We start from the raw sequence: 12,311 nt of genomic DNA, 5'->3' as shown, positions 1-12,311 counted from the left end.
AAGGTGTGCTATACCACTGGAGCTGTTCTGTTCTCTTCTATTTAGTTTCTTATATCAATAGTATCTGAGCACTTTTTTGGTATTCAAACACCTGACTAGCTATTTTCTGGCTTTAAAGGAAACTTTTGGGGCTGCCTTGGAGACAAGGGAGAGTTTGTTGTCTCTTAGATTGCAACTCATGTATAATAGTGCCAATGTAACCTGTCTCACTATACTGGGCACTCACCACCCCCTCTCTGTACTCCCACTGTGTCACAGTTCTTGTAAGTGCTGGGTCCTAGCCTATGCTGCCTCAAGCATGGAAGCATCAGAGGCGAGTAGATGGAGATGTGGATTTTTTGGCATATAGCCAAAATTGACTCTGTGCTGAAGAAGTGGCTAATAAGGGAGGTAATCTAGTTGGTGACTGCGAGGTTTGTTTCCCATTGGGAAGATGTTGGGATCTGGTGATGCTTTTGTAGAGAAGATTAAGGAGGAGGGATGGCTTTTATTCAGGAAAGGCAGTGAATAATATAAAAGGGTGGAGAACTGATGCAAGGGTAGAGCTAGAGAAAATAATCTTGATCCCTTTCCTATCCCTTAGAATTCTCAAGATAAATATTACCATTCTTCAGGTTCAAAGGGTTAAATAACATCACCACTTCGAAGCAAATCAGTTTTGTCTGATTTTGATTTGTGATGGGCATTTTACAAAAGCTGCATTGTAAAATTTCAAGAAGTGGGTTGGGACTTTTTTACCATTTGCTGACATGATCACTTGCTAATTTAAAAAATAAATTGCAATACATCTGCCTAACCAAGACACACTTGATGTCCAGGTATCAATCAAAATTAATAGGAATATATTCTGTAACCTGTTTTAACTTTATTTCTTAATCCCTTTGCAATTTTGTAAGATTGCTTTTGTATACTTTATATACTAATCCATATTTAATCCTTGTTAATTAGTGTCAAACATTTTCTGAATCTGATAATTGTTGAATTTTGATTTTTGTTTTTAGCTTCTGGTAAAACATGGTGGAGACTTGTTTGCGGAAAATGAAAATAAAGATACTCCCTGTGACTGTGCCGAGAAGCAGCACCATAAAGAGTTGGCCCTCAACTTGGAATCTCAAATGGTATTCTCACGGGATCCTGAAGCTGAAAGCATTGAAGCCGAATATGCTGCTTTAGACAAAAGAGAGGTGAAGTGAAACTTTTCATTATGTGTACTTTATGGTTTTATAAATCTGCATATGTAGCAATGCTTTGTGATAGAGGCAAAAAAAATCTTAACCATGAATTTAACTCTAGGCACATTTTTAGATCCACTAACTTCAGTGGCACCATGCACATGCTTAAGTTAAGCACACTGCGGAAGAGCAGTAGGGATTCTATAGTTAAGATTGAACAAAGCTTTCAGTTCACAATTTTTCAGAAAGCTCTAAATTACACACACAATGTAGGCTGTCTTGAAAATTGCTGTGCCATATAAAGATTAGGGGTAGAGTTGGTGCAAACTTTGGGTCATTTGTTGTACAGTAAGTTGGGAGATATAGCCTTCCAAAAATCAACTTCTAAAATGTTCAAGTTCTTAAGATTTTCTGCCCAAAGATGAGGGGGTAAAATATAAGAAGGCTCCAAAGCATATTTCTCCTTATCTCAACTCACGAATAACACCAAGAAGCAGCTGCAAAGTGCAATATTTCAAAAGATATTCATTAAAGTGCTCTAAAATGCACATGCAGAGCTAGATCATCCTGAATATTGGATTGTCAGTAGAGGGACCAGGATAAGAGGTAGTAGTGTGGTGTTGGGGTGACTTAATCAAGGGGTTTATAAGATACAACCCTCCTCAATTTCCTTTCCTCCCAAAATGAGTAGTGTGAGTCCGTGTATCACTGACAAGAGTAAGAAATGGAATGCAGGCAAAGCTGCAAGGGCAGAACACTGTGCCAGTTTCAAAGCAGTTTTCCAAAAGTACTCTAAAATTCATAGGCTAAGTCAGGTCAACTTGCAATTTGGTGTGCCAAATGAAGACCTTGGATACAGTTTGTCGGATAAATTCAGATAATTTGGTCTCAGGTTTCTGAAATGTCAGGCTTTTATTTTTCAAAATGCTTCAAAATGCAAATGCATTAGCAGATTGCCTTGAAAATAGCTATACTATATCAAGGGCCAGGATAGACTTTGGGGTATCATTTCATCAGGAATTTTCTAAGATAAAGGCCTCCTTGTGACCTACTCTTAATTATCAAAATGCTCTAAAATGCACATGCAGAGCCTGATCGGCCTGGAAATTGCTTTGCTGAGAGAGGCCACGGTAAAGGCACTGGTGAAAAATTGGGATTATTTGGTCAGGGTGTTTCCATGATACAATTCCTCTACATATTTCTTTTCAGGGTGTTCTAAAATGCATGTGTGTAAGTAGATGCCTTGAAAATAGCTATGCCACATCAGAGTCCAGAATAGATTGTGGGTTGCAAATTTAGGATCATCTGGCCAATAATTCCCAAAATAAAATCTTTTCCCTAGATGGTCTGCTTTTAATTTTCTAAGTGCTCTAAAAACAGGCGTGTACCACAGGAATTGGAGTGGTAATTGAAAACGGGAATGTCAGTGTATGCCACAGGCACACAGTGCTCAAACCAGATTAAGGGGTTAGGAATAAGTATGCTCAATGCATGCCACAAGCACTCAGCTTTGAGGGGAAGCCAAAGAGAAGCAGGCTTTCTCAGCACAAGCCACAAGTGCACAGCACTGAGACCGGTGTTCAGGAAAATTGCTCAGGCTCGAGATCAGTGCTGGCTCAGGCTCTGCTCAGACTCCTCAAGGAAGGGCTTAGTGAGTAAGCAGATTTGTGAGCAACCCATTCACCAACTTAAGATCCCTTTGCCTATCTCTTACAAGAAGGTTAGCATTTCAAGAAAAAACAAAATATAAACTATGGGAAACCATGATTTGTAGAGTTAAGGTGACTCTTCCCATACAGCCTGCCCAGATGAAGATTAGAACTGGGAGTACAACAGTACCTTAGCCCTTTATAACCAATTCTGCCATTTTATCTGGGCCCAGCACAACTCAAAATCAGCACTCTTATTCATACAGTCCAGTGGACCCTTACTATGATCTGTGCAGCACCACTGATCCAGGGAGTACTTGCTGCTGGCTGGCAGAGGCGGGCAAAAGGCAGAAAGGTTCTTTTACAGGCCAGTTCCTATTGCCGTGCCTCTGTGAGCAGTGTTAAATATTCTTGTGTTATACAGTACACCCTTGCTGTAACATAGCCCTGGGGATCGAAGCCATTTGGTTATTATAGCCAGGGGTTCATTATAGAGAGAGAGATCTGCTGCGGGGGACGGAGGGGACACTTGACACCTCCAGGCCTGCAGAGGGTGTGGGGCTGACAGCTCCCCCAGCACCAGGAGAGAGAGCTCCTCTGGCCCTGGGGCTGCAGCCAGCGCAAAGTGTTCCTCTGGCCCTGTGGCCGGGGCCAGGTCAGACAGCTCCTCCAACCCCAGGGATAGAGGAACATTATGACCCCTATCACAGCCCCCCACTGCAGTGGGCAGGGCTGGAGGTAAGATCCAGGAACCAGGTCTCTATAGCCCAAGGTTCACTATTGTGAAGGCATTATAGGGTGTACCGTAGTAACAATATCTTAGTTTCAAATGGTTGTAGCATATTCATGTCATTCATATTCAGATGTCATCAAGGAATTATAAGGAATGCTTACGTTTAGAACTGAACCATTTGTAATGAAGTAAATAAACAATTTGCAAAGCTTAGAAAAAGGCATAAAAATGTATCATTTGTAATTGTTGAGGGGCAGAACAAAAGCTTTCCATCTTTAAATAAGATGGGAGTCAGTAGTAACTCTACAACTTTTACAAGTATTTTCTTACTTTGAATATTTTTCTCAAGAGTATTTCCTATTTAACTGTTTCTAATAGAAGTAATTGTTTAACACAAAGTCATTCTAGAATTGAAAATAAATGAGAACTTTTAGTATGAATTTAACACAATGGAGAAAGAGAGGTTGAACAGGCCTAGTTTTTTATTACTTTGTTTTTGATAGAATATGACAAACTGTGCTATCAGTTTCACTTATTCCTTCTACTGGTGTTTCTGAATAAAATCTATTTCACTCGTAAACACAAACTGTAGGTCCATCCTTTCAAAATCTTGTTTTCCATTGTTAATACTTGAAATGAACATTCTCCTGAAGAGACACTTCTGCTTTAATTTTGTCTTTTTAAGAAATCTTGGGTATCTGTAATGATTAGATCTGGGTTTGCAATTAAAAAATTTATAACAAATGCAAGGTCATAATAGTTTTTTTAAATTAAATATGTTCCTACATAACACAGTATAGAAGAATAGGAATATTAAACTTTTATAAAGTAAGATATAAACGTAAGAACTATGTCTCTGTGTAAAACACTAAGACATAAAACTTTATGACCAGAGTCTATTCTCTTATCATTGTGGTTGGCTGAAGCAAAAGTGTCAAAATATACAATATGCCTGTGGTGTTTTTTAAACAGAAATCAGCTCAGGGAAAGATTCCATGGGATTTTTCTGGCCTCGAATTCTGTGTTTTTATTTAATTAATTAAAACAAGCCACAATAAAAGAACATAAGCGAACATTACCTGTAAGTATAATGTATAAGAATATAATAAATATTTCTCTCTTAAGACTTATTAAAGGTGAAGTTAGGCTAGCAGCAACCCAAATAATATAAATTGTATTTTAATCATTTTAACTAACTATTTTTGCATCAATTTTGATGGTTTCACATTCATAGTTCTCTGGTTCACCGCTTATTCCTAAAATAGAAACCGGTTCATCTTTGCAGTGTAGCCTGAGAAGGTAAAAGACATTTCATTTCAACCCCATGCTTCAATGTACGCAGTATATGCTAAGGAACACCTGGGAATAAGCAGAAATTTAGAGCAGATCATCCAGAACAGTTTTAGTTCTTCTGCCAAACACACAGAGCACTATATTGCACAACACCAAAGCAATCATTTTCTTCAATCATTTGCATGTTTGTATATCACTACATCTTGCAGAAATGTTCCCATTAGTGTGGAACAGGGAAGTCAGATATTTGTTAAATTAATTATATTTAGACTGGATCTGTTCAATTTCAGTTGAAAACTATTTAGCATAAATGTACTTAGCATTTAGTATAAGCACAACTTTAGTGTTCAAATTTAAGAAAATGAAAGATGTGTTTGCACTCTTAAAATAACCCACTTAAAATTAGTACCTGGAGATAGAAATAGCCTTTTAAATAGGAAGAGGAGATAAAAGTACAGTTGGCTTTAATATCTCAAATCTATATATCTTACACATGTGTGCATGAGGGGTAGATGCAGAGTCAGATGAATTTTCAAAAATATATAGCCCCAGTTTACAAAAAGGGTGATAATTACATAATTTGTTATCACTTGGTTGCCGTCTTAATTGCACAAAAAGGAATTGCTTTGCCTTTTCAATTTTTAACAGTACATTAAAAATAGAAAAATCCCTTTAATTTTAAATGAACTGATAAAATAAAACCTCTGTTCACGAGCGAAGATATTAATAAACAGTGTCAAATAGTTTCAAATAGCAATTTGTTAATAAAATAATTGATGGTATCTTCGTTATCTGTCTCAGAATATTAGATGTAAAATAATGAGGGAGATGTGCACGTGTCTGCTCGGATGTGCAAGTGTGTAAAAGGAGGCGTATACAGAAAATATTACAAGAATTGAAGATAGTAGTAGAAAACACTTATTCCATGGGCTGAAAAAGTGACCTGAAAATAGAACATCCCAAAGTGACAGTATAGTTTAAAGGGCTGGAGATCTCTTGGTTACATGCAAACGGCAAGTTTTTCAGTACAAACCTCAGTTATAATCAGTGAAGGGTTCCTGCAGATGGAGTGAGTTGAAGGAGGTCTCCTGTGCACTTTGGGTTTGATCAGGTTCATTGTAATCATGGAGATGTTTCCATTGACTTCACTATGCTTTGGATCTGGGCCTATGTAAGTTATGCAGGAATGAGCTACACATGTATCTGAGGTCATAGAAAAAATTGTTTGAATTATGTTGAGAAACAGTACGTGTTCATATAATTAAAGACAGTATCATCTTTGCGAAGAGGGCATATTTAAGGTTTTCTCTATGTGTGCAACATTAACATTACCATTTCAGAGTTCTGGCTGCTTAACTTTGTCTCCTTAATGTTTTTTCATGGAATAATATATTACTTAGTGAACAAAATATATGTATTTTTAAAACATGTTCTTAAGGAATATTTCCCACATTGCTTTAAAGAGCAAATTAAGATTCTTAAAACCAGAGAATCAAAAAATCCTTTCTGGCTTGTGTGGAATGTTCCAACTGAGATAATATAACAGTTATTACTCAAGCGAGATAAGTGCCAGTGTTCAACCTAAAACCAACCAGTTAAACATAACTTAGAGCTAATGTGCAGTTCAGATTGAAATGTTAGTTTCTTGAATATACATTTCTGTTGCAGATATCATTAAAAAAAAGAATATATTTATCTTACAGATGCTGTCTTTAGAAGGGGTGGTTGTCATGCTGATGAAGCTAACTTACATTCTTTGAATGATAATTCAGAGTACAGTTCAGATAAAGTTCAGAGTATTTAGTCGTTGTCCCAATTTTTTTACAGCACATCCATGCAAATGTAATCACTTGAGCACCCAGCTGGTTGTATCTCTGTCTATTTAACATGTTTTCATAAGTCATCTCTTTTGTAAGAAATTAAATAGGTCAATCAAATTCCAGAATGCTATCAAGCTAGTGACCCAGATTTACTTTAGGAGGGACCCATTAAGGATCAAATTGTCCTTAGCCCTAACATGGGTGTGCACCAACAGGAAGGCACAAGGAACTCTCCCCAACTTGAACAGCCCACATAAGGGCCCAGGATGGTCACAGTCCCTGTTTATGGGGAATGCAGGGACCACTTCCACCATGCTTTCCTAAAGGGGGCAAAGAGGAGACAGGGCTATGGATCCACTTCCTCTGTTTACACTAGTCTGGGGAGCTGGCCAGTCACAGAAAGGAGAGCAGGCTATACCATCAGTTGATGCTAGTTTATGTTGCTGATGGAACTACTGCATGTGGGTAATTAATCGAGTCTCTTTATTAAATGTATTTTTTTTAGAGTTTATTGTGGGTGTCCAGTGTGTGAGGTGGACTCCTTTTTGTTTATTGTAGTATAAATGTGAATTAAAAAAAAAAACTATTTAAAAGCCTAGCAAACCATTTTCTCAGTCCCTTTCTTCCTTCCTGTATGCTGTCTGCATGGGTGTATAAGATTTAATAAAGTCTTTATTTTTTCCTTTGATATTTTTAAAGAGTAAGGATGCAGCTCTCACATCTTGGCCATAGGAGCTGGACTGTGACCCCAAAGTTACTGCCTTTTTTGCCTTTCCAGCTGAACCTATTGCTAATACTGTAAGAGAAGTTGCCATCCTGAGACCAGCAGGGGGATTGAAAATGATTCTCACCATTTAAGGTGATGATGTCCATGTCCACTGCTGCCTGAAGAGTGCGTTGAACTTCTGTATTTGCGATGGATCAGCCACCTGTAGCTGTATGCTCAGGCCTCTGAACCAATCAATTACCTCCATTCCCTCTTCTGACTAGGTGCATGCTGCCTCACGTGGCCTGCAGTTTGATCCCAGTCAATTATACATTCTCCTTCTTTCTATCCAAACCTTCAGCGTTCCTGTCCCCAGAATAATGCTAAGGTAATGGCCCTCTGCACATGTGAGGTCAGTAACAAGTCATCCAGCTGCTACCCACATTTGCATTTTTGCCAAGCCAAGTAATATCTTACTTCAGGTAATCCTGGATCTAGCATTCTTTTCTTACCCATGCCTCAGAAATAGATTTTGAACAGGTTCAGAATTCTAGCGGCCAACTAATGAGTTTACTTTTCCAATAAAAATTATTTGGATTTCCTGTCTTCAACCATATCACCAACTGAGTTCCATTCAAACCAAGTAATTTGGGTATTCTTTTTTTTTTTTTTAATCATTTGACATAAAGGGCAGGTCTACACTACCATTTAAGTCGAACTAACTTATGTCGCTCAGGAGTGTGAAAAAGACATATCCCAGAGTGACACAAGTTACAGTGGACCTAAGCACTGTCCAGACCAGTGCTATGTCAGCGGGAGGCGCTGTGTTGGCCTCTTGCTGACATAGCTTCTGCCTCTTGCAAAGGTGGCGTAATTATGCTGATGGGAGAGCACTCTCCTGTCGGCATGCAGCGTCTTCACCAGATGTGCTAGAGCAGTGCATTTACTGTGCCAATATAGCACTTCTAATGTAGAGCTGCCCAGAGTTAGACCATCTCAATGACAGAACTCTAGAAATATCAGGGAACTGTAGAAATATTTTCTTTTGGCTTTGAAATGTTAAAGTTGCACTATAAATAAATATCACCAAATTACAATGTCTTCCTAGAATTTGGTATAGCTGTCAGTCTGCACAGTCATGAGTCAAACTAAAGAATTATACCCCAATTTACCTATCAATGGGGTAGTTCCTCTGTCTATGAATTGAGATATTTGTTAGGTAGTAGAAATGCTTAAATTGTTGTTGCCACTTTAATACAAAATTATAGGTTCACTGGAAAACATATAGTGCTGTAGAGCTAACCTGTATTTTTCTTTTTCTTTTCAAAGCCATATGAGGGACTAAGACTTCAGGATCTGCGAAGGCTAAAGGATATGCTGATAGTGGAATCTGCTGACATGCTTCAAGCCCCACTGTTCACTGCAGAAGCTCTGCTTCGAGCACATGGTAATCAAAAACTAATAAAACATTCAAATAGTTTTAAAAATTGTCTCAGCAAAATAAGTCATATTCATGAGGACTTTTCCTCTTTTTTCTAGCTATGATTAAGGAGGAGAGAGAAAATAATTATTAATAAAAATTACAGGAAATGAAGATTACTTACTTGTCACTGGAGTTCTTCTAAATGGATTCTGCATATGCACACTCTTGAGGTGCACCAACCAGGTGCAGGCAGACTGATGGAACTTTCTGGTAGCAGTGCCTGTTAGTGTGCTCATGCCCCTCCCTCCTCCATCCTCAGTTTATGAATGCATTTTGAAGGAATAGTTATAAAAGGGGGCATGATGCCCGTTGCCACCTATGTTCCTTCCAGTCACTAAATCGAAATACCAAGTAACACTGAAAGTAGGACCCCTCTCCACAGGAGCCTGGAAAGCAGGTGGGGAGCAGGAATATGCAGAGTCCGTCAAAAAATTCTGGTTACAGTAAGTAATGTTCATGTCTTCTTTGAGCATCCTCTGTATATTCCCACTCTTGGGATAGTTGCCAAGCAGTATCATACAGTGGAAGGAGAAAGTGGAGTCTAATTAAACAATGACTCAAGCACCGCTCTGCTAAGCTGTGCATCAGACTTGGATGCCAGATCCTATGCATATTGTTTTGTAGAAGTGTAAATTGGACTTCATGTAGCAGCCCAGCATATCTCAGTGAGAGGGATACGTTTAATGAATGCTACAGTTGTCGTAACCACTCTAGTAGAATGTGCTCTAAGAGGAACGGGAGGAAAGAGTTAAGTTCCTCTAAAATGCTCCTCAATGCACTATCTGATCCATCTTGAGAGGGACTGTGCTGAAATGGCCTACCCTTAGAGGTGCTGATATATGAAATAAACAGCTTAAGAGAAGACCTAACCTTCTTAGTTCTGTCCAGGTAATATATGAGTGCTCTCTTTGCATCCAAGTAATGTATTCTGGATTCCCCTTTATTTGTATGGAAGTTTCAGGAAAATACAGGTAAATTAATACTTTGATATTGCAGTGAGATGGTCTTATGGGGATATGGAAATATGCATCTTTGAGATTGAGAGCACTAAACCAATCCATAGTAGACACAGGGAATGATCAAAACTATAATAATACTATAAAATATAATAATACTAAAAAAAATACTATCAGAAGATAGTATTCTGAACTGAAACTTCCTGATGTATCTGCTGAGAGCTCTAAGATCTAAAATCGGTCTGAGACCTCCGTTCTTTTTCAGGATTAGAAAGTAATGGGTATAAGATCCTTTGCTTCTGGAAATTAATACTACTTATGTAATAGCCCCTGCATACAGTAGAGCTTGTACTTCCGTTCTTAATAATCTCTTGTGGGAAGGGTCCCTAAAAGGAGGTGAGGTTACATAGAGGAAGGGATTGGAGTTGGACAGTATAACCTTACTTTATTGTGGCTAAAACCCATCTGTCTGAGGTGGTGATTTTATGCAGTGTTGTTGTAGCTGTGTTGGTCCCAGGATATTAGAGAGACAAAGTGGGTGAGGTAATATCTTATGCTTCGTAAAATTGGGACAGAAAGGATAGGGTTTTCCAAAACTGGCTCAAAGCTTTTGATCAACATGTCAAACATGCAGCCTGACATTAGGCAAGGAGGATGTGTTTGAGGAATTTTTTGACCTCATCCGGGACTTTCTCCTCTTGTGTTTGAGAGAATGCTTACTGTTGGTGTTGCTGTTGATAGTATGACTGTCTCTTCTGATTATAAAGAGACTCATAGACTTTAAGGTCAGAAGGAACCAATGTGATCATCTAGTCTGACCACCTGCACAACGCAAGCCACAGAATCTCACCCACCCATTCCTGTAATAGACCTCTAACCTATGACTGACTTATTGAAGTCCTCAAATCATGGTTTAAAGACTTCAAGGCACAGAGGACCCACCAGCAAGTGACCATGCTACAAAGGAAGGCAAAAAAAACCCCAGAGCCTCTGAGACAATGTGGGTGAGGTAATACCTTTTATTGGACCAATTTCTCTTGGTGAGAGAGACAACCTTTCGATCTTACGTAGAGCTCACAGTCTCAGGGAAGGAGAACATCAACTGGAGCAGAGAAAAATGATCCCATAGTTGGGACCTTCCTTCCACATTATGTCACGGTATCCTCTTGCACTGAGGATACCTCTCCAGGGAACGGAACTCCAGTTATTAGAAAAAGATGGCTAAATAGTAGTGGGGGACTCAATCATTAGAAACATAGACAGCTGGGTTTGTGATGACTGGGAGAACCGCACAGTGACTTGCCTGCAAGGTGCAAAGGTTGCAGATCTCTCGAGACATCTAGATAGACTTATGTGTAGTGCTGAACAGGAGCAGGTGGTCATGATACATGTAGGTACAAATGACATAGGGAACGATAGGAGAGAGGTCCTGGAGGCCAAATTTAGGCTGCTAGGTAAGAAATTGAAGTTCAGGATCTCCATGAAAGCATTCTCTGAAATGCTTCCAGTTCCATGTGCAGGGCCAGTAAGTCAAGCAGAACTGCAGGGTCTCAATGCATGGATGAGATGGTGTAGGGAGGAGGGGTTTAGATTTATTAGGAACTGGGGAACCTTCTGGGAAAGGGAGAACCTATACAGGAAGGATGGGTTCCACCTAAACAAAAATGGAACCGGATTGCTGGCGAGTAAAATTAAAACAGTCAGAGCAGATTTTAAACTAAGAGCTGGGGGAAAGCTGACAGATGCAGAGGAGCATATGATTTGTACAGAGACTTGTCTTAGGGGAGGATCTATTAATGTAGCTTCTCTAAATCGTAGTAAGGAGGAGAGGATGAAAGAGGATAAAATATGGGCAGGATCTGATGAGAAACAGTTAAATGAAAAAGAATCCCATTCAGTTATATCATATAATGACAGACAGCTAAAAGCTGTCACTAGAGTCGATGTGTGGCAACAGGGTTTGTTGCAGGGATAGGTTCCTGGATTGGCTTTCTTTTAGGGTGTATGGTGCTGGTGAGTAAGGCCAATCCAGGAACTCTAGTGACAGCATCACTGGTCCTAACCACATCACTCACACAATAAGGGGTTCATTCACCTGCATATCTACTAATGTTATATATGTGCCATCATGTGCCAGCAATGCCGCTCTGCCATGTACACTGGACAAACTGGACTGTCACTACGCAAAAGGATAAATGGACACAAATCAGACATAAAAAATAACAACATCCATAAACCAGTCAGAGAACACTTCAATCTCCCAGGACATTATGTCTCTGACCTGAAAGTTGCTATTCTCTCTCAAAAAAAACTTCAAAAACAGACTTCAGAGAGAAACTGATGAGTTTGAAACCATCTGCAAACTTGACCCAATCAAACTGGGTCTGAATCAGGACTTGGAATGGTTATCTCATTACAAGAAGTAATTATCTCTGATCACCCATTTTCACCTCCTACTCAATGGTTGTAATTAGGTCTCAAGTACCCTGCTTTCAGCCA

General features: G+C 39.1%; 1 protein-coding gene across 3 annotated transcripts in view; it reads left to right on the top strand.

The window, feature by feature from the left end:
* Nucleotides 1-12,311, top strand: part of ANKIB1 (ankyrin repeat and IBR domain containing 1) — a 172,436-nt gene that overhangs the window by 100,317 nt on the left and 59,808 nt on the right. For all 3 annotated transcript variants that reach the window (XM_067562209.1, XM_067562210.1, XM_067562207.1), the window contains exons 4-5: nucleotides 1,002-1,184; nucleotides 8,703-8,820. In XM_067562209.1, the coding sequence (XP_067418310.1) occupies nucleotides 1,002-1,184; nucleotides 8,703-8,820 (301 nt within the window). The remainder of the gene's footprint in view (nucleotides 1-1,001; nucleotides 1,185-8,702; nucleotides 8,821-12,311) is intronic.

The sequence above is a fragment of the Emydura macquarii genome, unplaced genomic scaffold, assembly GCF_026122565.2.
Source record: "Emydura macquarii macquarii isolate MOO-44397 ecotype Brisbane River unplaced genomic scaffold, CSIRO-AGI_Emac_v2 contig_2422, whole genome shotgun sequence".
NCBI classification, from domain to species: domain Eukaryota; kingdom Metazoa; phylum Chordata; order Testudines; family Chelidae; genus Emydura; species Emydura macquarii.
Note: the sequence above shows the minus strand (reverse complement) of the source record. Positions and strands in the feature narration are given on the sequence as shown.